We start from the raw sequence: 27841 nt of genomic DNA on the forward strand, positions 1-27841 counted from the left end.
AACGGGCAAACTCCATGTTTTTTTGTTCTTTTTTTTTTTTTAATTCAGGAAGTTTGAGTGAAGAAAAGCGAAAAAAAAAAAACAAATTTGATCTCTCGCTTTATTTGCGGCGACGAGACGCACGTTGCACGCGTGTGCAACGTGCCTCCATAAATAGTCGTTAATTGAATGCACTACCTGAAAAACAGATTACGTGACTTAGTACGTAAACCGATCTTACGTACATACGTATACAATCTGCGGAGATTGTTTTCTGGAATAACGATAAAAGAGCGCCCCGTTCCGTAACACCGATCTATTTTCGTTGAAAAGATCATTTTTATTTCCTAGGTTTTATTCGCCGTGTGTGTTCGCCAAAACTTTCTCCAAATGATCCCTGTCGTTACATACGCGTCGTGTTGTTAGAAATAAGAAATTCTCAGTCAACAATAGCTGTGTGTAGAAAATGCTCGAAGTGCAACGCTCGAGGAATCGGGTCGCGACGTCGCTCACATGTTCGCCTGGCGGCAACGGCGAAATTATTGCCACGCAAAATTGTCGCTCTTTTATTTGTTACGCGTCGCGCCGGCGACGTAACGTGTCCCACGCAAATACATAGGCTCGCGACGCCGCAACCAACTGCACGCATTATCATTCCATCGTGCCATTTGTCGCAACGTTTGTACATGTCTCGCGTCAATTTTTAAGACAATTTTTCGATATTCGTCGAACTTATTATTACAACAAATACAATTAGATTTGATAAATAATTGGTTTAATCGTCGCCTTTCTTCCGAAATGGAAATTATTACATACATGTCTTTCCGAAACGTAATAAATGAACGGCGTCGTTTCTTCTCGGAAGAAACTCCGAGAAAAAAAAAAAAATATAACCGCGCGGTGCTTTCGATTAGCGACTTAGCCACGGTTGTGATTTACGACGTGTGTGTAGCGCGCATTACGCACAGATGCGAGAAGAAGAGAGCCGCTGACATCTCTTGCGCGCACAAGCCCGTCGGCGCCGCGCACGCGCGTCGCGTTGTTTCGCGCGCACTTGCTATAAATAGTGGTGGTGAAAGTTACCGCGGTTAGTATCTTGCGCACAGTTAATGCGAGTAGACGAGGGTTTTCGTTTCGCATAACACAGAGCCGCGCGAGCGAGACGTGCATAATTTTTGAATTCTCAGTTTCACGTCGCGTCTTCGCTGAAAAATTCATCTCTGATTTCAGCGAGCCACAATTCGAGCTTTTGACGTTTTGAGATCTTGTTTGCACGTTCTACAAGGGATCCGCACGTGCTCCGTTTGAGAGAGACCTTGCGTCTACGGTCGTCGACGAGTGCGCACACATCGTCAAGGCGAGCGAGAAGATAAGAAATCGCACACAGACCGAGAAGAGGATGCCGGCCGACGTAGCGATGCACACCAACTTCCTGCAATTCAATCAGTCCGGTCTGAAGGACTCGAACGTGAATTCCTGCTGGAACACCGAGAACATGAGCGGTTACATGACGCTGATCGGACCGAACGGTCATCGACAGGGCGTTCAGGTGAAGGTCTACCGTACCAGCGTGGAGCACTTCGCCGTGATCTATCCGCAGAAGAAGGTCTGTCGGCCGCTCGGTGTTCTGAATCTGAGGAACACGACCATCGAGCGTTACGGCGACGAGGGTTTCCTGGTGAGACAGAAGGGATTCGATTCGCCGTTCGCTCTGACTTTTCTCATGGAAAACAAGAAGGAGCTGGACTACTGGATACTCGCGTTCACCGCTCGACACAGCCCGCCGGTGCATCAGAGCAGTCTGCCGATCGTCGAGGAGGAAGAGATCTAAAGAGATCTCGCGTTGTTCCACGAGTGACGCGTGCCGTGTCAAGCTGAATCGACACGACGCGAATCGGCCGAAAGCCGCAAGTCAAACGGAAGATCGGTTCTTCGTTCGACACACACGAGGACGTCGCGAAAGCCTTCCGAATGTTTCCGAAATTTTCCGGACGAGAGCACATTCTCGTACGTAATTTACGTTATCTATAGAAGGAAGAGGAAGAGATGGCCGCGTGTTAATTCCAGCAGATTTATTTTAAAACATACAGATGTGTCAGCGCAATTTCCTCTTTCTCGTGGAAAAAAGCTCTTCCAGATTTTTCGAAGTGCATTTGACACATCGGCGAAATCGCGGGTCCTTGGAAAGAAGTCTTTGAACGTCCGATCCGATCGAACCGGTCAGACACGCAAGGTGTCGGCAAGGAACAATCAAATGAGATTTGAACGAGATCTCACGAATTCGTTCCCTGCGTATTAAGTCGCGCACGTTGCCGGATTCGGTGGCGGCGGTCGTGTCGTGACGAGGCCATGTTGGCATTAAACCCTAGCAGCCAGCATCATCGATCCCGGCCAGCTGTGACCAATCGCGGCGTACCTTCTAACCGGAGTCGGAGCGACTACTAGAAAGATGCGGGAGAATAAGAGAAGGAAGATAGAAGGACCGAGAAAGCAACGAGCAGAAAAGTAGGGAAGAAGAGATGGTGCTCGACAGGAGGCATTTTTTTCCTTTGGGACTGCCTACGCGCGTCGACAACCGTCGTCGCACACGCTCGACGCCCCTTTCTATGCGGAAAACAACCGTTAACTTCGACCTAGCAACCGCCACACGTTTCCCGACCCGTTCCCGGCCAGAAGAGACGACCTTTCTCGGGATGCGGTGTCAGAGACCGGAGGGAGGAGCGCGCCTTCGTTTCCTTTCATTCGCGCTTGGCTTGCCCCGAGCACCTTGACGGGGAGGCCTCGGCAAGCCCAATTATTATCCGCAACCGGATCGAAAGACGTGAGCCTGATCTCGTTGAATATTTAATGAGCAACGCTTCCTTCCCGTGACTGCTCAGCGCGACCCTGTGGATCGGCGGTTGTTCCTTTTTCCCTTCGTCGGAAGGTTCTTCCGGAGATCCGCGCGATGGGAAAGGCGGCGTCATTAAGTATCATTACCGGCGTAGTTTATATATAGCAACGAATGTATCATTAGTTCTTACGAAGCACACGCGCATCCCAGTAGGATTAATTCGATCGGCACAAATTTTTTTAATGCAATGTTTGTTTTTTTTTTTTTTCATATGAGTATTTTTGTTACCAATGGATTTTACAGAAAAAAAAAGTTTGCGCAAATGATTTATGTACGTATTTGATGAAAAATATGTCAGAATGGTAGTTATGCAATTTTTTGGAATCGATTCCGATCGCGGCAATTTCGCTTTTTTTTTTTTTTTTATTGCTCCGTTGCGACAACTGAGAAAAGACGAAAATCGCAACAGTTCAAAAGTTCCTTTGACCAGCCGCGAAAGCGTCAAATATAAAAAAGAAAAAATCTCCGATCGGAAAATCAATTCCGAAAAATTATGCAACACCTGTCTCCTGGTTCGTTACGTAATTTCTGACAATCAACCGAACAATCTTTACAATCGCACTTGTTTTTTACTTCGTGTGTGTAACATTGAACGAGCGGAACAAATTTTACTTCGGAACGGTTAATTTTTTACGATAATTTTTTCTAACCAAATTTACCCAAGTGCAGACATACCCCCGTGTATCGTTCGTAAAATACAAAAGTAGCAACAAACACGTTCGTAAAAAAATCGATATAGCCTTTATTGTAATAAGTACTCTCATCATCTTGTGGTAAACTTTTAAGATTATCTGTGATATTACGTAGACGATAACACAACACTGTCGTTGCGATAGGCACCGAGATATCCTCTGAAAACTTAGAATAGCGATAACCCGTATGGAAACACACAAAAATATGTATGAATTTGAAGATTCCTTTACAATTACGTGCGCAACTACCTTAGAAAATAATATACATACATATATATATATATATATATATATATATACAATTGTAAAACAGTCTAGGAGGATCAGATCGATAGAAGTCTGAAAAACCATCTCTTCGTTACGTTCAATTTTCTTTTTTGTTCGTCAATTTGTGACTCTCGATTCGACATCCTACGCACAAAAACATGTTCCCGCAGAACTGATTGTCACTCGAAGGTCAAAAGTGCAATAAGAAAAATATCGCGTACAATGTGAAGTAAACTCTTGTAAATAGTGAACCAATGACAGAGTGATTGGGAGTATCGCGAGCGTCAGAGATACGTCATCTTCGTCGTTATACTTTTCTAATTACACGTTATAACCTATCCTAAATAGGTTTTTGAAAACTTTTTGATAAGAATATATATATACATATATACACACACATATATATATAAACGCGATCACACATTGCGAACTACTTCAGATCCTCGTTCCGTTTTTTTAGCTTGTGACTTTCTGGTTTAGAGAGAGGATTCCTAATATTAATGTAAGCGAAGTATAACGCAACAGATAACATATTACATACACACACACACATAAGTGTGCGTGTGCGCGCGCGTATGTGTGTACAATCTTACACACACGCAACAATACTGCATCTTATACACAAAAATATATATTACATCTTTGTATATAAAATGACTCGTGAAAATAAATGTAATTGATGTGTCTCTTTACATTGCGTCTTTATTTGCTTGCGCGCCTCCTGTCAAAAAAAAAAAAAAAAAAATGTTTCGGTTATCGTTGTCATTTTTCTGTTCTGAAATCGACGTGGTAACGTCGTCACGTTTTTTTCGATATGCATTTAGCAAACAGGCGCAAATAATTGAAAAAAAAAAGAGATAAAAAAGAGATAGCGCGGGTTTCCATGTTACTTTGGCCTCTCTTATCTCAACACGCTGAAATAAACAGCAGTGCGAAAGTAGCGAAAGAAGATATGGTCTTTTTTTTTATTTTTTATTTTTTAACACACTTTTTAATTGAAGATAAGTCCGTGTATGTATCTTCTAACAATTATATCACAGAGCGCAAGATTCTCAAGTATATATATGATGCTCTCCTTCAGCCATTTAGAAAAGTGTTTCGTGCGAAGAAAGAATTGTATAATCATGGGAATCTACATGACGCACAATGACTTCGCAACAAGTAAGAAGAGAATAATCGGCGGAGTGTGGGTATATGGAAAACGTACCTCAAACGCGCGACACAGCTTTCTTCCACGAAATATATCTCAGATGTAAACTGCGCGTGGGTCGTAAGTTAGAAAAGACGAAATCGTACAATTGTGCCAATAGATATAATACAAATTTGTTTACGAAACAAATCGTTAAATCTGCGTAACATCTGTCTTGTTTCACGAAGGCACACACGTGTGTAAAACGTTCCGCGAACCGATAGATACGAGATTTTACGATTAAGCTGAATTATATTTTGCTTGACTTAAATGTGTATCTGTAAAAAAAATACATGCATCTAGATAGTTGTCAATTCCATAGAAAAAAAAAAAACAGAAAAGATAAATTTGTAAAAATGTTAAAACGAGGGAAGTATCAAAGAGAAGCACAAAGCCTCGTATAGTTACGTGTATTGATTGCGGAGAAAAAAGTTTTTAAAAATACTGTATAAAATATTACAGAAAGGTGCAACGCGCAGTCCGATAAAAATATTATGCACATGTGTGCGAATACATACAAATCGAAAAGGTGAGAGTTCACAACGCTCGCCTACAAAAAAAGACAAGACGACAAACAATGGGAGGACACTCAATTGTGTTGAGACGTGTTGATCGATGCAAGCATAATAATTTTCACAAAAATAAGTCATTGATTTATTTTAGGAACTGATGTAAGAACGGCGCAAACAAAAAAGAGGACTATGTCCCGTTGTTTGTTTGCGGAGAAAACGTCTTCTAAATAATAATAAAAAACAACAACTGTACCGCGCGCATCATTGATTTTTCCTCATTGCGAGTTACTCAGGGATAATGAAGTCGTGACTCATGTTCAAAAACGAGCTTCGAGTTTCGTGGTACTCGTTTGGCCTGTTTCGTTCCCGGAGATCGGTTATTCTGGCGATGTCACAACGTGATCAGTGGGCGGACGGTTTCATCGGGATATTCCGATCTCTCTCCGAACACGGTGGCGGGTTACGTAACGTATTCTCGCTATATTTCTTTCGTTCTAGTTTCACGAGTTTCCCGTATATTTTTAAATTTGTTACACGAGTGTGTATTGTCGAATGTGTGTGTATCCGATGATTGAAACGCGCGCGTTTCTTTGTCGGCGCGTATTAGGATTAATTAATTTGACTCGTCACACGTATACGTAGTTCCCTACGAGCGAAGCTAGTTACGAGAAGTGACCGGAACAATCCGGATTTCATTAATAACAATTAAAAACGTGTGTGTGACACACAAGCATGGTGTTTTCGAGTCGTTGAAATCTGATTGAAACCGTTTCATGGATCTTGATTCGAAACAATAAGCGATTTGCAGAATAGAAAATAAGAAAATAATCGATCGCTCATAGCTGTTGCACGAATTTTGTTATTTTACTTCATTAGCCCGTAGTTAAAAAGAAAAAAAAACGTTTATATTAAAAATTTATCGGTCTGACACAACCGACAATTGGATCGTTGAGACAAAACAAATTGTCTAACGTGACGTTGCGCGTACAAGTGAGTGTTGAATTTCGCGAAATTAGAGGATCTAATTTATTAGCACACATCCACACTCGCTAATCAGTCCCGTGATGCGACGGCACTTTGTGTTTACGCATATATCGAGTGAAATGACGACAGGAGTTAACTCGTGTACGCGCACGAAACCATCATTCATGAGGCTCGTGCTTGCTACTCGCACGTGATTTCAATATTGTGTTTAACACGTGCGATTACAATCGTTGTTAATGCGATGTAATCACATAACACACTTGCGGATTCTCACGTGCTTCGACATTCGTTCTAGTGTATATATATATATATATATATATACGTTAGAACACTTTGGACCGGTCAACAAAACGATTAGCGTGCCAACTATGTGAAATTCGTACGACAAACAAATCAAATTATTTATTGACACGACCTGCTTAAACAAAAATTTGAACTATTTTGTGTGCGAATAATATTCCCAAAGCGGACGCGACGCGTTTCGTTATTACACACAGAGTCGTCTTATCGGACGTAATTCCGTGTGACGTCTAACGAACATCTGACGGATGCGCATGATGATTGTATCGAATGTTGTCCCGCGTGTGGGAGTCTGTTACGTGACCTACTTGGAAAATTTAGAAAAGCGAGACAAAAAACAAAAAATGGTGCGACACACGTTCGTTTAATGTCAGCGGGAAATAATTTGCTTGCGCTCCGGAAAATGTTCAATCTTGCAAAAAGACGCAAGAGAGCGTTCTCGTATCGGATGCACGATCGCATTTCAACAACCACTTCGATTGTTCCTTTTGCACCTTAACGTTACGCCTTGCTTCTTCCCCTATCTATCTTTAGAAAGACCGGAGCCCGGTCCCCCGTGTGCCCCTTGATAATCAAGTTTTAACAGCGTGGTCGCCTCGGTAATGACCGTGACGTATGGAGGACGATCGATTATCAAATTAACGACGTACGTAGGTGGCGGCTTTAACGTGATTCGTTTAAGGGAAAACGACACGCTAGGAGAGAGGAGACAAAATTGCCATGCGAGACGCAATTTCGTCGGAATTGCGGAAAGTACGACGTACACTTTGCTCTTGCGATGCTTATCTTTTCTTTTTCTTTTACTTTGTATATTGCGCGATTGATAATTTTGTTTTACGTATTTGTTTCAAGACATCGCGATAGAAAGATGTAAACGAATCATTTTTGCGCACAAACAAGACTTTCCAAGTGAATATGTAATTTGAAAAAAAAAAAAAAAAAAAAAAGAATTTTTGTAACCGATTGCTTATTCGATATTCAATGCCACGAAGAGAGACAAAGAAACACACTGAACAAATTCTCGGTTTGATTAAAGTTACTATCAGTCTCACTTGACGACCGCGCATTAAATAATGAAACACGCGGCTAACACTTTGAGACTTGGGGGAAAGAAAAAAGCGAGATCTCTCTCTTTTTATTTCTCCTCTCACGAAGAGAGACCGGAGGAAGTCTCGGGGCGGCGCGACGCGAACTCGTGACTCAGAATCACCAAACTCGAGCGCTACCCGCACAGCCACCGGTGCTAACGGTCTTGGCAACCATTACGTTCATTTACATTTACGTCACAACGTAAAATGCAAATGTACGTACACGGTGGCCGGTACCGCAATATAAATCGTTTAGGCAAATGTTTTGCTTTTGTTTTGCAATTACGGAAACGCTCTTACATTGAAAATCTCCAAGTAACTAACGTGCGACATGTGATAATTAACGCACACAGTTGTGATAAGAGTTGTTTACGACGTTGATACATTTTGTACAAAGCTACACAATGTGCGCGTATCACGCGATGACACACACGCGTATCTAGTCGTTATACAATCTCGATTATGCATAAACAACATAAAATTCATGCGATAAGTATTATATATATATATATATGTATTCATCCGCTTATCTTGAAATGACTCAGAAAACAATTAGCATACCGTAAAAATTTATGAGTTTGAACTACATATCTGGCATTCGCAAAAGCTCGAGTTTTCACAATCATTTGTATAAAAAAATAAAATACAATGTGACAACTTTTGTTGTGTGCGCGCGCGCGAAGTTCTATTCAGTTTCTCAAAAATTTCACTTCGTAGAAAATTGCGTTCGATAAGGTGAGTCGTTGCGCGCTGACCTTTCGACAATCGCCTTTCCACTCGATCTAGCAGGAGAGCAGTTACTCGTACGGCATAAACTAGGAAAAAGAGCTTACAGCGTCATTGTTCGGTAATCTAGACAGTGCAGTATCTTGCGGAACGTGTAATCTGTTAAAGTCAGTTGCAAACAATAAAATATATATATCTTGGAGACAAACAATAAATATATCTTTATCGCGGAGAAAATAAAAATCACACAATGATTTCGAGCCGTGGCTCGAGTACACGGCGCGAGTAAACGACGCTATTGTAACCGCGCTATAAATTGGAACAAGACTATCGCAAGACGATTCGCGTTATCGCTAATAGACGCTGTGAGGCGTGATGTATGTTTTTCATCCATTTGTCAGGCAAAAATGACGCATTCGCTATTGTTTCACGCGATGCGACTTCCGGGAAACACGTTTTACACGTGATTACCTAATACTCGCGTGTTGTGCAGTTTGATACACTTGAACTGTTTGGTAAAAAGGAGCGCTCTTATCACACAGACGTCCCCAGCCACACGAGTCGATAAAATGCCGCCTGTACGCTTTAAATATAGCGAGGAAACAACATGTGTTCGATTTACATTTAATTTCTGTGTGCCGTATAATATGTAATGCGATTGTAATTATTACACGATGATATCCCGAATTAGCGCGCACGTGTTATCGTCATTTTTTGTTGCGTTTTTTTGCGGGACTAAAAACAAATGACATTTAACGCAGTTTTTAATCAACTCATTTGTGTATTTTCACAACCATTTTGAAAACCATTGCGTGTACGAAAAATACGAGAATTGTGTGCATTTAAATTAAACAGATAATTTTTCTTCTCGTTTCTGTAAATTTTCTCGTTGCAAATAAGACATATATAGCGCAGAAATATACATCTTGTCGTCAACCGGCTTCAATGCCATTGACCGGGCCGATACGTGATATCGATTTTACGTGCAATCTCTCCGTGGCTCGCGAAAACCGCGAGGTGTCTGATAACCCCGTCGCGCCGACATAATTTTCGAACATTTTTATCCGCAGTCTAATGCAACAAGAGGTCAAGAGTTGCGCCGATAAGATGATGTGCTCTTGCGTAGACGTGCGATGAGATAGCAAGTAAATATTGACCGTAAAAATAAGATAACGTAAGAAAGAACATATGCAAGAGATACAATACGCACGTACATACATATGTATTTATATTCGTATACGTCTCTCTTTAAACTAAAAAATAAAAAGCACCTGCGCGACAATGTGCAAAGGACACGACTCGTTCTCGCACGTTCGCGTTTTATCGATTTCAGAAGAAAGTTTGTTTATAAATAATCGCGCGCGACATTAAGAATTTTCTTCGCACTTGGCGAGCTAGGTGTTTTTTATATTTCAAAGTGAAAAAATTTATCGCAGCGTGAAAGAGCTGCGTCATAGAATTATAACCGCGCGATTAGACACGCATCGGTTATTAGAAAATCAATGACGTAACGTGTAACATGGGTATCGTATTCGATGAACGTAATTTTCACGCCTGAGATGCGTCCGATACAAGCAAGCGGCATGTCGAGTATATTCTTAAAAGATATTCATTGCGCAGTTTATCATCGCGCCATTATCTATTTTAGTTTACAAATACAATTGGAGATAAATACAAATACAATTGGAGATAAATATTAAATAGACTCTGACGGGGATATCAATGATTGAAATAGACCGCGTCTGTTGTTGAAAATGTAAAAGACGTCGCTTTTTAAATGTATAATGTATTTTTTTTTTTTTTTTTTTCACGTCACTAACCGGTCAACGCGGACTCTCATGGGTACGATACAAAAGCGAGGAAACGCAAGTGCGCAACGCATTTATTTATAAGCATATATCGTCTCACGGAAAATTTTCCAGCCGCAAAGATTACAAAGACCCTCTCTCTCGTATTGCTGAACGGTCAAGTGACTCGCTGAGTAAACGAGTCTAAAGTAGTGTCAATTGCCAGGATTTAAGAATTTTCCAAAGGCAGCAGGGGGTCTTGTTTGCCACGCGACCCGGTCTGTGTCGTCGTAATTTAACTGTAGATTATGCGATGCGTCTTGATGCGCGTTCTTTTTAACGCGATAAATTGCCAATTACATAACGGTGTTTGATATTCCGCGTCGAAAGAGAACGCGCGTGTGGTTTACGCATTAAGCGTGTAAAGCGATTGCAATTACAAAAACACTATCGCCCGTAATTGTTAAAAAAAAAAAAAAAAAAAAAAAAAACGAAAGCGGAGAAACGAATGCAATTTCGTTTTGTGCAGTCTCGCGTTCTCGTTCGAGATTTTCGAAGCGGAATCGCTCGAACGCGGCGACTAGCTGTCTGGATGGTATAAATCTCAACTGGCTCCGTTCCAAAGAGCATGGCGGAAACAAACGAGGTCGATTGTGTGTCTGCGATTCGAAAGTTTCCACGAAATCATTTCGGACGAGATGAAAAATTAGGAACACGTTGTTGTCGCTCGGCGACTACTTTGTACTCGCGTCACACCGCGCTCGGCGAAACGCGAACACGTAGTTAGGTTGGTGTCAAAATGGAAAGTTTATAACATTTTACTACAGCACACTTGGCAAGGAAATCTTGATACACGTTTAAGTGGAAAATTCAGAATGTTAAATTGGCAGAGAGAGAGAGAGAGAGAGAGAAAGAGAGAGAGATTGTTGTGCTATAGTGGAAACTTTTATTCACGTGAATTTTAATAAACATGTTAATATTATTCAACATATACGAAAATAAAATGTTGTTTTTTCCTTAATCTGCTTACTTAATATATTGTCAAAAATAGATTTCGATAAACAAATAACACTTTTTGTTATGCAAAACGTAACTCACTGCAATTTTTTTTATTACTGGTGATTAATGAACAAAAAAACACTTTTCTATAGTAAAGATAAATAGAAAAAGAGAGAGGAAGTTTTTTAAAATTTTAAATTAAAATATATACCTAGAAGCTATAGTTCATTGCTGAACGCGCGCGCGCGTAGGGTCGATAAAATTGAAAAAACATACTCAGTCAATGTAAGAGACGTTTCGGTGATTTATTCTGATCGTCTTCGGCCAATCTCTTCTTGAAAATTCAAGATTTTACGGTTTATTCACCTAACATCTTTCTCTGTTTTATATATTCTCGTACTCTCTTGCTCTCTCTTTTATACTTGCTTTCATCCCCCAGTATTATTTTCGCCTGAGGAAATCAAACAAAACTAAAAACGCTGCTAAGAGTTAGCACAGTCAAAGTAAGGCGCTTCTCAGTAAGAGAACCAAAGAAGAGACGTTTCCGTAAATAAACTGACTGGAGGGCTGCTTGGTGACCAAGAGGATGGGCACCTAAGCGCGCTTTTCGGAGGAACAAATTTGGTAAGCATAGAAAGCGCGGAAAGTTTCGTGTGTCATCATCTCTCTACTGTAGCACCAGAGTCTTTGCGAACGATGTACAAAATGTACGCTCTAAAAATTCGATTTCAAACAATTTTGCTTTACATACAAACGATAAAAATAAATTTTTAATTTTTACTCGAATAATACTCTTCAAATTTACTGTAAAGCAAATTTGAGACTTAAAAAAAAAAAAAAAAAACAACAACAAGATGTTCAATCGAACTTATTAAATTACTGATTGATTGAGACTTAAAAAAACATTACGGGACGTCTCAAATTTCTCGGAATTTATCTTTGGCAGTTAAAACAATTAGGCAATCGAGTAGGTAATCAAATATCAATTTGTAATTTTTATCTCAAATATAAATGTATTAATTCTTAAATTTCAACTTAAATAAATTTAATACCATTGTGTTCAAATACACATGTAAAAAAAAAAAAAAAAATGCAAAAATGGTGAACTAAGACCATTGTGAACAATCACATCCCTGGTGGGGATCGAACCCACGACCTTTGGATTAGAAGTCCAACGCGCTATCCTCTGCGCCACAGGGACATTCGACAGATTCAGCGCGTCGATTAGTATAATAGAATGGCCGTGTCTTCAACGTGTTTTTAACAGATGTCGCCAGCATGAGCGACATTGATACGAGAGATGCACAAACTCAAATGAATTGGCAAGGCATTTCGAAATTGATAAAAAAGTAAAACGGTTGTTCGTCGAAATGATTTTACGTTATCAAACGCACGTTACGCACGTGAGATTTGTCACACACGCGTGAGAAATAATCAAATCATCTGAGTATTAATCTGGTAACGCGCGATTTGTTTCGACCAGGGCGACTAGCGAATCTTGTGTCATTCCTGCGCGCGAGGGTTCCACACCGAGGAGGAGGGATTCGACGGGAAAGATGGCCGTCGTGGAACATATGACAAAGAACGGCGGGCTCCTGTCACCATCGACGGCGGCGACATCCACACGACGACGACGACGACGACGGGGAGGACGTAGCTCATCCCGACACCGCTAATCGCCGTCGTGAATCCGTCGCCTGCCGCGCCTGCCGGCGGCCGCGTCGTCGCGGCGTTTTTCCCGGGTGCGACGAGAGAACGCGGAGAAGTGACAGGGAAAGGTGAATTCGCGCGGAGTGTGTGTGTGTGCGCGTGTGTGTGTGCGGTGCGGTGCGGTGTGTGCGCGCGTGTATATATATGTGTGTGTGTTATCGGGCAGCTGTGCTGCGAGTCATCGCGAGTCGAGGCTGGTCGAGGTCGCAGTCGAGGACCAACAAGTCAAAGACACTTGCCGCTCCGTGTGTGCGATCGCAGCCGACGCCGTGTCTCGCGACAGCGGTGATATAGCGCGGCGCAGCGGGGGAGCCATGACTACGCGTGGAGAATGGGCTCGATCGCGTCGGTGCTGCAGTGGCATTGCTCGGAATGCGCCCTGATAAATCCGACGGAGAGTGCGAGATGCGCCAGGTGCGGGCTAACGCGGTTCAGGAGCGACGAGAGGGCCAGCCTCGGCAGGCTCGATCGTACCTCGTCCGTCTCGTTCATCGCTGCGGAGTGTAGCGCGCACCAGGAGAGGAGCGGGAAACAAGTAACGGGAGGAGGAAACGAGCGGCGATCGACGAGACGGCACGAGGACGAGGATTGTCCGCGCGGGGAATCGTCCTCCGGAGAATCGACGCCGCCGACACCGCCGCCGAGGACGGACAAGTTGTTGGCGCGCAACTCGACGGAAACATCTCTGTCCGTCGATCGGCGCGTCGAGTCTCGACGTCCCGTCGCTTCTTCTTGGTGAGGATAGATCTTGGATCACATTTTTTTTTTTTTTTTTTTTCATCATCCTTTTCTCACTCTGTTTTGTATACACTGTGTGTTGCATAATTTATGAATAAAAACTCGAGTTGGTACCTATGAGTTATTTGGATTGATGTGGTTCGTGGTACCTTTACTACATGCATACAGCTTTGTATTGACTATATGTATATATGTGTCTTATAGTTTCTGTTTATATGTCATATATTTATACATGTGTTGATATTATTTCATTATCTAAAATCTGCTTTTAAAAGTCTCTGTGCCACTCTTAGTGTATATTTCTGAACGATTGTTATTTTATGTTAAATGTATTTACACTTGACAAAAATAAAAATGTCAATATATAAATTTTTGAATCATTGAATAAATTAAATATCATGTAATGTCGTTTATTTGTTTGTTTTCTACCATCTGTGCGTTGCAATTGTTTTGTTGCTTATCCTCTCAAAAGAATATAAATTTTTTCGAGAATATACGGTTTGTTACTTTTCTGTCTTGATTTTGACACAAATTGGAAATAAATGTGACATTTTCTTAGGACACACATTTCTGTAAACTTGCAGTTTTGAGAGATATCAATTGGCATCCAGCAACAAGACTTCACATCGTGGTTCATGGAGTGGTGATTCGTCCGAAAGAGGAAAACCGCTAAAACGTTTTTCCTCTTTACCTTCTTTAGTCACACAGTGGACTTGTATTCGATGTCTATTGGACAATAATTGCAGCTCATTGATTTGCGCGGCTTGTGACGCCAGTGCATCGATAGCTCGAATTGACGGGAGGCAGATTGGCGCACGAAAGAGTAAAAAAATTAATTTACACAAAGAAAATCGTCTCAAAGTCACGTCTGGATTTTTGGCTAATATCTTAGACAGTGGCGCTAGTTCCAGTAACGATGATAAAAGTAATAGTACAGGTGAGTTGATTGTGAATGCGAAATTTAAAACGTGTTCTAAATAATTGACAATTATGTTTTTAAACGTGTTTTCAGGCATGGCACAGTTGACAAGCATAAGTCGAAACGAAGGCGAAAGAGTGGACCGCAAAGATTGGATTTTACCGTCACTAGGAATGATGGAGTCTACCACGCTTCCGTTCACAGATAATAGCGATACCACTCAACGTTCTCCAAAACGGCACAGTCCCTCCATGTATGAGCGAGTCAAGTCTAAAGTCAGCCGTTCTTTATCAAACGGTTCCGTTGTTCAGAAATTGTCGGAACACGTGGTTCAGAGACCCACGAGCCTAATGGTGCCGGAAACACGTCAGGATGACGGCTTGTGGAGCTGCGATAATTGCACGTTGGACAATGCACCTGGTTTGGAACAGTGCGAGGCATGTGACGCTCCCCGGAGTCCTGCGCCTTGTAGTGGAGTGGTTATCAGTGTGCCTGCTTGGGTGCCACGCGCGTTATCGTCCGCGGGACCCTTGTCGTACAGAAGATCTTTCTCAGATGCCGATTCGGTTGCGAATATGACGCAGAAGAAGACTGTCAATCGTAGGAGTCTAAATGATGAAGAACCGCCTGCAGTGCCACCACATTCAATTGGCTTCAACACAAGACCGAAGTATTCCTACATAGGGATCACGGATCCTGATATACCGCCGCCATTGCCAAAGAAGCAGACTAGTAAGTTGGTACCGACGAAGGCGCACAGCGAGGCGACCAGTCCCGTGGGCGATATATCGAGTCCGCTCAAACGCATGTGGACCTGCCGAAAGTGTTCTTACGCATACAATCCGCTGTGGTCTAGCGGTTGTGATATCTGCGGCTCATCCAGATCGCCTCCTTCATTAACGCAACCTAGCCTAATAACAGTTACAAAAGATACAAGTAGCTATCCGACGCACGCACAATCTCCGATCGTAGTGTCGAGAGATAGTGTCAGATACATACCACCGAAATCGGCCACTCTGGCCACGGCGGAATCCGATCTGGACGATCAGGTCGATCCGCCGTCGCCAGTATGGACGTGCAAAAAATGCACTCTGCTGAATGCCGCGTCGAGAACAACATGCGAAGCTTGCTGCGGTTCGAAATTGAAGAGCATCATGCATCTGGAGGACGCCACGTTACGAAAGGGAGAAAGTTGGGTTTGTCCGTCGTGTACGTTAAGGAATCCCCTGTCGACGCAGAACTGTAATGCCTGCAAAACGTTAGCGGACTTTTTAGAAGTTCCGAAAGACAATAGAGCTCTGGGTCAACGAAGTCCAAGTCCGAGACTCTGCTCAACCCCGGCAAATTCCAAAGCAGTTACACCAAGACACAGAAATTCCGTAAGAAAAAATGGCTCTTCGGCAAATGACAAAAGGCATTCAAAAACCAGAGACTCTTCAAACGCTCAAGTTGGTATTTCTGTGATTTGATTACATTTTTCAAAGTATATATATAAGTTTTTTTAATTTGGTTTTTTTAATTTAGTTAAATACAATAACCTTGTTCTTTTTGATAAGTTTTTATTTTTTATTCTGTTCTTGTTTTGTTTTAGTTGTTAATTTATCTCTTTATTTATAGTCTATAATTTTTTTGCTTGTCTAGTGGCAATGCAAATTGTGCACATACGAAAACAAGAGTACAACTGCAGTTTGTGAAATGTGCCAAAGCTCGAAGTTGCTGTCGCAAATATCAGGAGATAGAGGAATATCGAGACTTCTCGAATCGGGTACCAGCACTCTTAGAATACAACGACAAGAGAGCGTTGTGATGGAAAATCTCAGACAGCTGGAGGAGAGAGAAGCGTTAGAAAAATGGGAGCGCATTGTACGATACTGCAAGGAGGTAATAAATAGTCTATTGCATGACGTGCATCTGATGCGATTGAATTGCGAATCGCACAAAATGTTCTTCAAATTTTATTTTGTAGACAAACGAGCCGTTCGTCGATGATTCGTTTCCACCTGCTCCAAAATCTTTGTACTATAATCCCGCGGAAACAAAGGATAATCATGTTGTCCAATGGAGAAGGCCGCATCAAATTAATGTCGATTCAAGTGTCGATTCTAAACTGCCTTGGGCTGTCTTTAGGACGCCCCTACCTTCTGATATCTCGCAAGGTGTGTTAGGAAATTGCTGGTTATTGTCAGCACTGGCTGTTCTGGCCGAGAGTGACGAGCTAGTGAGAAGAGTTTTGGTCATGAAAGAGACGTGCCCCGAAGGTGCTTATCACGTTAGACTTTGTAAAGATGGAAAATGGACAACAGTTCTTGTTGATGATTTATTACCCTGTGATAAAAGAGGTCACCTAGTATATTCTCAGGTTTGTGTCATATATGTACGTGTAATACATTTTAACACATTTATGAGACACATTTATTCATATTATTTTTAGATTATTTTTATGATGTCGCAATATATACAGTTATATATTATTTTTATATTGAAGGCAAAAAGAAAACAACTTTGGGTGCCGCTAATTGAAAAAGCAGTTGCTAAAATACATGGCTGTTACGAAGCTTTAGTATCCGGCCGTGCTATAGAAGGTCTAGCAACGTTAACTGGTGCACCGTGTGAGAGCGTGCCTTTACAACCTTCAGCATTGCCAAGCGAAGATGAACTCGACAGGGACCTAATATGGGCACAACTCTTGTCCTCGAGGCAGGCTATGTTTTTAATGGGTGCTAGCTGCGGAGGTGGTAATATGAAGGTTGACGAGGAGGAATATCAACGCAAAGGTTTAAGACCGAGGTGAATTTCTTAAGAAGTTACTAGTTTTTTTTTTTTTTGTAGTTTTTTTATCAAAAGTTTGATTTTCGGAATTTAATCTCTTTGTGTCAATTTGTTTTTAATTAAAAATGTTTTTCAGACATGCATATTCTGTCCTCGATGTACGTGATGTACAGGTATGTTTCACAAATGTTTGATGTGTGTTTACATTAATCTGTATCAGATTCGATTCTGCCACTTATCTTAAAACAAAATGTTCAAGTATTTCGCTGATAAAAAGAAATAATTATCACACAGGGAATACGGTTATTACGACTGCGCAATCCTTGGGGTCACTACAGTTGGAAAGGAGACTGGTCGGACGATAGTCCTATATGGACGCCGCAATTACGAGAGATGCTCATGCCACATGGTGCTTCGGATGGTGTTTTTTGGATATCTTTTGACGACGTTTTGAAATACTTCGATTGCATCGATATCTGTAAGACGCGAGTTGGATGGAGTGAAGTGAGATTACGCGGCACTCTTCCTCCGTTGTCGTCTCTTAGACACTTGTCGTGTGTTCTTTTGACAGTACTAGAACCTACTGAAACGGAGTTTACGCTGTTTCAAGAAGGTCAAAGGTGAGACGATTAAACCGTTTCTTTCTGTCACACACACGTATATTAACAAACAATAATTTGACAGAAACTCGGAAAAATCACAACGCTCTCAATTGGACTTGTGCGTGGTGGTCTTTCGTACGAGATCACCAGCCGCTCCAGAAGTCGGTAGACTGGTGGAACACAGTAAGCGACAAGTGCGCGGTTTCGTAGGCTGTCACAAGATGTTGGAAAGGGATTTGTATATCGTCGTGTGTTTAGCTTTCAATCACTGGCACACCGGAATGGAAGATACGTCCAGTTATCCCGAATATGTTCTTGCTATTCATAGTTCAAAGAGACTTCTAGTCGAGCAGATATCACCACCTGCTTTTGTCTTAGCTGATGCTATTATAAGTTTAACATTGGCTAAAGGACAAAGACACGAAGTGAGCGTTTTTTTAAATATAATATACATAAAGCAATTTTACTCTCTTGAAATTTACATTAACGCAAACAACTTACAGGGCAGAGAAGGTATGACTGCCTATTATTTAACTAAAGGATGGGCCGGTTTAGTGGTAATGGTCGAAAATCGTCACGTGAATAAATGGATTCACGTAAAATGCGACTGCCATGAGAGCTATAACGTTGTGTCCACGAGAGGACAACTCAGAACTGCCGATAGTGTTCCCCCTCTTCACAGGTAAAATAACATCGATACCGATATTATTTGTATAGTTTTTTTTTATGCTTTATGCTATTTCGCTTTCAGACAAGTCATCATAGTTCTAACGCAATTGGAAGGTAGCGGAGGTTTCTCAATAGCACATCGACTCACGCACAGACTAGCTAATAGTGGAAATTTGCATGATTGGGGGCCGCCTGATACACAACATTGTCCTCAAATCGATACTCAGGTGGAAGGTTTGCACAGTCCTCGTTTGATAACGTGAAAAAATAAAATATGGAACGAATAAAGACTGAACATTATTTGGGAGATGTGTTGCCGATTGTAGTTAAAAAAAAAAAACAAAAAAAAAACAATTCTCGTGTTCGCGACATCGAGAAATTGACTGACAAAAAACCAAAGCAAGCTAGAAAACGTTTCATACGATATTCTGGAGACGGTTAAAAATACTGTTTGTGCTTTCTAGCTGACGATGCTCTAGGACGAATGCACTTAGCGCAATATGCTCAGCATTCGACGTAATATACAATAAGCAACAATTAAATGTACAATGGTTCTGGACCCCAGTGTTATAAAAAGTCTTGAAAAAAAAAAAGTACTTTTTTTCGAGCACACATAGAGTGAGTTATGCGTTTCGTGCGCGTTTGACGAGAGAAAGCATGAACTTATTTAAAAATACAAAAACAACAACAACAAAAAATAAAACAAGAAAGATAAGATAAAACTTATGTGCAAATTAAGTGTTTCTGCTGGAACCATTGAGTTGTAAAGACTTACGGGAAATTGAATATTTATGAAAAATCAAGTTGAACGGTTTGCTTGTTAAATATAAACAAAAAAAAATTATTTTCTCAACTTAACATTTAAGCATCTTAAGGAATGACAAAAACTTAAATATTATACACACAATAATGTAATATAAAATAAAATAAAAACCACTAGGAAAGATTTAAGGATGTGTAAAAAAACACCTTACACATTGTCTTTGGAATTGCGTAGAGTGTAGCACACGATTTACAAATCGGATCATTTCCGATTTTAACAAGAAAAAAAGAAAAAAAAAAGAAAAAAACAATGTTTACATGTCGATCCTATTTCTATATACGTGTAAGGCCGTGTTTGAAGAAACCCGTGTTTGAAAAACAACTTGTATTACCTTAGGTTTATTATATATTTGACATATGCATCCACATGTGGAAAACAACAAGTTGAAATCTTAACGAGGATTTTCACGTTCCGATTATGGCATTGATTGTTTATCGGGTTTATCTCTATCTAGGCATTGTTGTTTCTCTCCATCTTGACACCGGATGGGGAGCTTTGTGCTAAACAAAAAACAAAAACAAAAAAAAAACAACGGTAGCGCACGGCTACGGAACCAAAGATCTCTCTTGAAAGTTAATATTTTGACGCGTTCACTGCCATTCTATGCAATGTATATAGCCTATTTTTGCCTATGTTACACGGTTGCTTAGAGATTGGTTAGTTGAGAACAGAAATTGGAATCTCATCAAAACGACATTCCTTGTACCATTTGTGTTTTTGTGTTTCGAAATACGTTGTAAGATACATGCGCAAGCGTGGCAGTCAGCGGGTTGTCATCAATTTTTGTCTTTTTATACATATATAATTACAATTATATATATATATATTATATATATAAAATTATATATAAAGTATTTATATACATAATATAAAATTATATATAAGTATTTATATATAAGATTATATATAAAGGATGTGTGTGTAAAATTTTCTTGTTTTTGTCTGTTGAGTCGAATATCGCATATGTATATCTTGTATATATAATGGTAAGTTTTTATGTAAAAAACCCGATGTTTCAATTTCATTGTCGCGCGCGTGCTCGCGAACAACGAGAAAATCCACATAATATTTTAAACAACACTTGAACTCGCGCAACATGTCTTACAATTATGTCGAATAAAAACAAAAAAAACTTGTTTGTGGTGCTTTCTCTACATACATTTATATATAGTTTTCTACATTGAAGTTTTTTCAAAGTGAAAACAACTTTGTGTTAGATTGATGAATTATAGCCGTGAACATTTTTTCATATCGCAAATCTCACACAGTTTCACTTGTATGCAATTATTGTCTCCCATAGAGAAAAACAGCGGGGAGCTGCTCGTTCTCCTCGTCGATCTCAGATTAGAGCAGGCCGAATTGTTTTTTGCCAGGCCTAAAGGTGTCAGCGACTAGTTTTTAAGAGTTTAAACTGAGAATATATAGTTTTTTGGGAAATATTCTGTTTGAACAATGCGATCCATTACACAATGCGTAACATGTAATTGACGGAAATATGTACGTCCAAACAATCAGACTACATTAATCGCCGCTCAAGATTCAGTAAATGTTTGTTATTATCGAGAATCGATTCTCCGACGATATGTGACTTGTGATGTAATATGTAAACAACGTATGTGTAATATCTGTTGATTGATTAACGACTTAATGCAAACGTTTTTAATTCGTCGAGAGGAACGTTCGAAGAATTTTATTCTTTATTCGAGAGTTCTTGTGATTATATTTGCAGTAGATCCTTATTGAGTGTGGCCTTCGGTTATAAAGATAAAGGATAAAAGAGTTCACTAAATATAAGACGAACTATATATATATATATATATACATATTTAAATAAACAAATATGTATATGTATATATTTATCAAAGTATGCTTCAGGTAATTGAGAAAAATGAAACGTATCCTGAGAGTGCTGATGATATATTAGGAAAAAAAAAGAAAAAAAACTAAACTGAAAAAGAAATTTCATCTCATTAACTCTCAAATCGTACACACGCACACAACATAATAGTTTCATGAGATCGTATGCGCAGTTTTTTTAAACAGACGTAATTGATATATATATATATATATATATGTGTGTATATATATATATATATATCGAAGGCTAGAAAATATATACTCATATTTTTTTTGTATTAAAAGCACAAGTGTTGTATTCGCGCGAGAGGATGACGTTTTGAAAACAGCTAGATGAGAATAATATGCCGGTACGATGTCGTATACACGACGAGATCTCACCATTCAATGTGAAAATAACGACGAATGGCGAGTCGCCCGCACGAACGGCGTGACCCGCACATTCGCACGCCATATAATGTAACATGTAATAAGCGTTCTTACGCAAAAAAAAAAAAACATAAGCAAACATATAAAATAATCTATTTTACATATTTTACATAGTCACACACCGAGTTTAAGGCGTTAAGACGTGTTTCCGTTTCGCGGCGTAAAACTGCGTGCTGTGTTTGTCAAGGCAGTAATGAATATTTAATTTGTTAAAAAAAAAAAAAAAAAACAAACAAACAAACAAACTTGGATACGTGTAATATATATATATATATATATCTGATACACGCATGGTTTACTTTTAACTACTGTGCACATGTAACAGAAACAAAAAATCGACGATATTAATCTTAAAAAAAAAAAAAAACAAACAAAAAAAAGATCTGCAAGAATCTCGTGATTTTGATATATTTTGATACGATGTGGAGAGAAGATGTGGCAAAGAGTTCGATCGTCGCCGTTTCTATCATACAAATTGTCGTGAAAGATCCGCACAAGCTAGGAAAATGGATAAGATTGTACATTTAAGAAATAATAACTCATACGCGCGTTTGGCGCTACACACTCGTCTCTCTTTTTATTAGAAGTAATATCAGCACCGATTTGTTAAAATCGCTTTTGTGTATTTTTTTTTTTTTTTTTTAATTGAGCAAAGTGAAATTCTCCGAAAAGAGTGTTGCTGATACGATTCGATCGTTTTAATGCTAAACGCGCGATGAGAGAATGCGGGCCTACATAACATTCTTGAGCGAAGTACCACTTGTACATAAAAAAAAAAGAGGGATAATTTATTCTATTTATGGAAGAGAAAGAAAAAAGAGAGTGAGAGAGGGAAAAAAAAAACAGATGAAAAAATATGTTGCGTTACATTTGAGTAGTTTTGCATGTGCTTCTCAGTGTCTCTGCAGCACGTGGCTGCCAAGCCGCGCGCTTGGCGAGAGTTATTCGCGCGTAAAACGCATTCAATATAAATATATAAATATATAAATATATATATATATATATACATAGCGCAGTTAGAAAGTGATATACCGAGATCGAGATACGACGATGACGTGCGATGAACGTAAATATTCGTTCGTGGATTGTCTCTGTCGTGACGATCCTTGTAAAAAAAAAAAAAAAAAGAAGAAGAAGAGCACGCCGTTTTTGGAAACACGCCGCGCGTTGCCGTCTCTCGTATGATAAAAGCCGACGGGTCACTTTGCGGATGATTGCACGTCATCGCAGAGTACCTAGGAAATATATTCTTAATATGTGAAGAAAATATATAAGAATTAACAGGTGTCTCGTTGTATTTGTATAAATAAGGTGTAAAGAAAACAAAAAAAAAAAAAGAAAAAAAAATAAAACAGAATGGTGTCATTTTTCTCATGTGGTCATTGAGCGAGAGACTTCATAAATGATGCTACGTACCGGGTGAATTCTAAATTGCATACAAGCGTATTAATTGCGTGTTCGCATGTTTATCTCGATGTGAGATTGGAACAAGCGGTGTATATGTATATCAATCTCTCGTAAAAAAAAAAAAAAAAAAAAGGATTCCGAATAATTTTTATATTACAGTATGTGTGCGCGCCAAATTCGGGAAGTGTTTCATATACCGTGTTTAAATTCTGGACTTGCGCGTCAAGCGTTTAATCGCACAAAGGCATATTTTATTTTTTGATCGAGGAAAAGAGTTTTCCAATCCGAGTCTCTGGATCGATTTTGCGAAATGAAATTACAATTACTGTACGAAACGAGAGAGAGAAAGAGATATGTAAACGGCGGGAAGAGGATATATAAAGGGATGAGAAATATCGCGACGAGAATGATAAATTACATTTCATATCACGGGGATTGCGAACGCGACGGTTTTTCCTTGAAAGGAAAATATTTCTGCGGAACAATCTGTATTTAAAAATCGGAATGTGTAAAGTGACGAGAAAAAAAGAAAAGGATGCTTTTTGGATACGCGTTAAAAACTTTTATGTCGTTTAGCTCGCGGCTGTGATCATTTTAGAAACACCCATGTGTACGGACCCGAACCAGCAATCAACTTTGTGATAGCCTGTGTGTGTGTACTGAATCTCATGAAAACATCGTTATAAATATTAATCCCTCCCCTCCCCCCTTCCCCATCTCCTTAATAGTTAAGATGTAATTATTAGAGTCTCATCACACACGTACACGCGCAAAAGAGAAAAAATATTTACTATGTCATTAAGTGATAATGAAGATTGTGTTGTTCCCTGATTTGTATCATGTAGGCACGTTTAATAATAAATCGAAATATTATCAAGAGATTGTTTGTTTATTCTCCCCATTGGGGAGGGGGGGGGGGAGAGTTTTGTGAAGTGTTAGCGATTACACACTCTCACGTGTGTGTGTGTGAGAGAGGAGAATACATAAATCTTCCATCTATGCGAGACCTTTCGTCTTCCGAAAATAGTATAGCACGTACGTACGCGACCGTTCATCCTATAATTAAACTTGGCCAGTGCGGCCACCAAATGCAGGTTCAGTACGCTAAGGTAGCGGCCGGTGCGCGGCCATACTTCCGTGGACAACTATTCCAGCAATTTTGAGTCTCCGAGAGAATTCAATGAGAGAGATAATTTAAAAAAAAAAGTGAAAGTTTTGATCAGACGTGTAATTTTTCAATTTTTTTTTTTTTAACGTACTCCTTAGTTAAGCCGCGCATCACAAATTTTATTACGTTTATGAATAATTCATGGTTCATCTTTTTTGAAAGAAAGCGAATGTAAAAACGAAACTTCAAAAAGATAATTCTTAAACGTGAGGTTGCAGAACTTTGTTTTTTTTCTTTTAAACCGCTGAAATTTAATCGGTTCTCGATCTCTGAGGAATTAATTGACAATGGAAGCTACTTCGAGTCGAGGAGTATGCCCGGTGTGCGGTAAGAACGCGACGTTGAAGTGCGGCAACTGCAGGCGCGAGTTTTATTGCGACAAGTCGCATCAGTCTCAGGACTGGCCGCGTCACAAATCCGTGTGCAACGCCTGGCAGATAAGTCACAGCTCCGATCTCGGACGACACTTGCTGGCGACCAGAGACCTCGCGCCGGGAGACGTGGTCCTCTCGGAGACGCCTCTGGTCTGGGGACCGTCGATTCACAACTCGGGTCAGCGGCTGTGCGTCGGATGCGGCAAACGATGCGAAGACATCGATGTGAGATGCGACAAGTGTCGCTGGCCGGTATGCAAATCCAATTGCGAGGGATTGTTCGACAAAAAGAAGCACAAGTTGGAGTGCGCTCTTCTTGCACGAGCTAGAATCATTCCCAGGTATTCCAATACGCAAGATAAGACGAGACGACATCGACTCTGTTTACTTTGAAGCTCAATTAGAGCAGAATGTTTAATAAAGGAGCGTATCTAATCGTGACTGAGAGATCACATCGTGCGATATTTGTAAAACTTCAAACGCTCAGTTTGAACGGTTTCGAAAAAAGCGGATATTTCTTCAATCGGACAGACTTTGTTGTCGTTAACTTCGCGTTTTTATCAAGATAAGTGTGCCAATGACCGGACGTTTATTAAAGTAATTTTTTATTTCTTTTTTTATTTATTGTCATATGTGACAAAATATAATTGGGCCACTCGAAATAGATTGTTTTACCAAAATAAGTTTAAAAGGACGGGCTGAGTTGTCAGATGCCAGTTTTCTATTGATTCAGATGAAAGTTTTTTTACTCATTGCGACATCAAATCGATGAGATCTTTTTTAAAAATATATCTTAAAAAATACTTAAAACGTTGAGAATTGTTATGTTTTAATATTTACGTATCTCTAACAATAATATTTATTTAATAAATATTCGGTTATTGAGACATTTATGTGCGTATATATATATATATGTTTGTAGATGCGAACTTCTTCTGGTGATTCGTATGCTGATACTGTGGCACACGAAATCGAAGCGCTGGACGTCCTTGATCAATCTGCAGAGTCACGAGGATTCACGAGGACCCGGCACGGAGGCTCACAACGAAGTGATGAGCATAATTCAGCATCTCCGTCCGCTCTTGGCGATGGCGTCCAACTGCGAGAACGTTCTGCCAAAGATCTGCGGTCTGATCGATGTAAACGCGCTGGAAACCATGCCGCCTGAAGGCTCCGTGGCGATTTACGAAAACGCGTCCCTTCTGGAACACTCTTGTGTGGCGAATACACGACACAGCTTTCACATCGACGATAAGGGCAGGCCACGTATCACCGTGTACGCAGTCACGTCGATTAAAAAGTACATACACGTTCTATTTGTTTGTCTATTCATTAAAAGATTAGATTTTCTAGGTGCGTATGTACAAGATTTAGTATAAACAAAAATAAAAATGTGCATAGTATATAACAGCTCCGATAATTTAAGTCTAATACGAAGTAGATTGAACAATGATTGCCACTAGGAACAACCAGACCTGGTTGTTACGTAAATCGTATGTTCTAATTGACTTGATTAACAAATGACAGACGTTTCGATCGCTTTGATCAATATAATTGTTAATAAATAATTAATAATTGATCAGTGATTAGATATTGCAATAATTCATGTAACAATTAAAGAATCATTGTTCAACTCTTCTACCTCATATAAGATTTGTTGTCGTTAAACACGTCGCGATTAAATATTTTTAGAGGAGAGCATCTGAGCACCATGTACACACACGCGCTTTGGTGCACCAGAGCCAGACGGGAGCATCTCCTCAACACAAAGTACTTTACCTGCCGATGCGAGCGTTGCGCCGATCCGACGGAACTGGGCACGCATTTGGGCACTCTGCAGTGTCCCTGTAAAAAAGGACTCATGTTACCGAACGATCCTCTGAATCCGAACACCGACTGGTCCTGCAATGTGTGTCCGGGAATAGTCACGTCCTCGGAGGTCGCCGAGTTGACGGACAAGTTGGAGGAAGAGGTCACGAAAGTCATGGAACAAGCGAACGAGCACGTTTTGTCCGATCTTCTTTCGCGGTAAACACTTTCTCTGTTTAATTTGCGAATATTATATTTCCTGTAGAGTTGATAAAATTATTGTGCAAAATAAACACTTTTGAACGACGAATTGTTCATTTAGGTTGACGGTGCTGCTGCATCCTGGTCATCAACACTGCATATCCGTCGCCCACTCTCTGATACAACTGCTCGCGCCGAGCGATCCGACGAAGTCGGATCTGTGCAAACGCATTCTCGATACGGTAACCCGATTGGATCCGTATGGTGCGCGCTTGGTGCTTTACACGGCGGTCACGTTGCGAGAACTCGCGTCGTGTCCCGGCGAGGACAGACGGGTTCATCTCTCGAGAGCAGCTTCGTTACTGCAGGCGGAACCGGCGAATTCACCCGGTGAAAAGCTCCTCAGACTCATCCAGGTGGAACTCTGATCACGAAAGTTTTGGCGAGAACACAGTCGCGTATTTTTAAATACAGAAGCAAACAGGGGTTCGTTTTTTTCTCACTTTTATTACAAATATGCAAAATATTTTTTTTTGTTTTCCACGTCTGCGCGTCCACAATTGCTTGGTAGTTTGTATAAATATGTATTTGTTGTTTAATTTTCTTCTAATTTCGAGTGTAACTGTTCAGATATAGACAGTTGGTGAAAATTGTAAAATAAAAATTCGATATATATCTATTTAGAATAAAAACTATACACATACAAAAGACTTAAAATTATATATTATATAAAATGTACATACACATGTTATACGAATTATCAAAATATATACGTTGATGTGTGGTTGTTCCATATTTACGTTACTAATTGTGTTGTACACATACGATAAAAATCTAGACTAGATGACTGCGCCTCGAAATGCGACTGAAAATGATAAAATCTTGAAATCCGAAAGAGCAACTTTTCGCCCCAAGGCGTTGAGATACAACGAGATAATACACAAGCTGAT

The 27841-nt window shown here is 40.2% G+C and overlaps 2 protein-coding genes and 1 non-coding gene across 3 annotated transcripts; 2 read left to right on the forward strand and 1 right to left on the reverse strand.

The window, feature by feature from the left end:
• Window positions 1–12544: 12544 nt before the first annotated feature.
• On the reverse strand, window positions 12545–12617 carry Trnar-ucu. Its single transcript has one exon. It is a non-coding gene; the product is annotated as a tRNA-Arg (tRNA).
• Window positions 12618–13144: 527 nt separating this feature from the next.
• LOC109854730 (calpain-D-like) lies at window positions 13145–20175 on the forward strand. Its single transcript, XM_020428142.1, has 11 exons — window positions 13145–13861; window positions 14449–14801; window positions 14877–16231; window positions 16425–16664; window positions 16750–17142; window positions 17269–17570; window positions 17689–17725; window positions 17847–18172; window positions 18237–18579; window positions 18658–18836; window positions 18906–20175. Exons 1-11 carry the CDS (start codon window positions 13458–13460, stop codon window positions 19084–19086), a joined length of 4113 nt encoding a protein of 1370 aa, XP_020283731.1. The 5' UTR covers window positions 13145–13457; the 3' UTR covers window positions 19087–20175.
• Window positions 20176–24302: 4127 nt separating this feature from the next.
• On the forward strand, window positions 24303–27795 carry LOC109854732 (protein msta-like). Its single transcript, XM_020428145.1, has 4 exons — window positions 24303–25222; window positions 25804–26181; window positions 26574–26909; window positions 27013–27795. The coding sequence occupies exons 1-4, from the start codon at window positions 24795–24797 to the stop codon at window positions 27317–27319; spliced, it is 1449 nt and encodes a 482-aa protein (XP_020283734.1). The 5' UTR covers window positions 24303–24794; the 3' UTR covers window positions 27320–27795.
• Window positions 27796–27841: the final 46 nt, after the last annotated feature.

Source organism: Pseudomyrmex gracilis, unplaced genomic scaffold (genome assembly GCF_002006095.1).
Source record: "Pseudomyrmex gracilis isolate BER0280 unplaced genomic scaffold, ASM200609v1 scaffold_72, whole genome shotgun sequence".
NCBI lineage: Eukaryota > Metazoa > Arthropoda > Insecta > Hymenoptera > Formicidae > Pseudomyrmex > Pseudomyrmex gracilis.

What these genes read in the sequence shown, in the direction of transcription:
- LOC109854730 (XM_020428142.1), top strand. Translation starts at nt 13,458, where the DNA reads ATGGGCTCGATCGCGTCGGTGCTGCAGTGGCATTGCTCGGAATGCGCC. An exon ending in GAGACTCTTCAAACGCTCAA is followed by an intron (nt 16,232 to 16,424) that starts GTTGGTATTTCT and finishes TTGCTTGTCTAG; the next exon opens with TGGCAATGCAAATTGTGCAC. An exon ending in CTAAAGGACAAAGACACGAA is followed by an intron (nt 18,580 to 18,657) that starts GTGAGCGTTTTT and finishes AACAACTTACAG; the next exon opens with GGCAGAGAAGGTATGACTGC.
- LOC109854732 (XM_020428145.1), top strand. Translation starts at nt 24,795, where the DNA reads ATGGAAGCTACTTCGAGTCGAGGAGTATGCCCGGTGTGCGGTAAGAAC. An exon ending in CGAGCTAGAATCATTCCCAG is followed by an intron (nt 25,223 to 25,803) that starts GTATTCCAATAC and finishes ATATGTTTGTAG; the next exon opens with ATGCGAACTTCTTCTGGTGA. An exon ending in GCAGTCACGTCGATTAAAAA is followed by an intron (nt 26,182 to 26,573) that starts GTACATACACGT and finishes AAATATTTTTAG; the next exon opens with AGGAGAGCATCTGAGCACCA.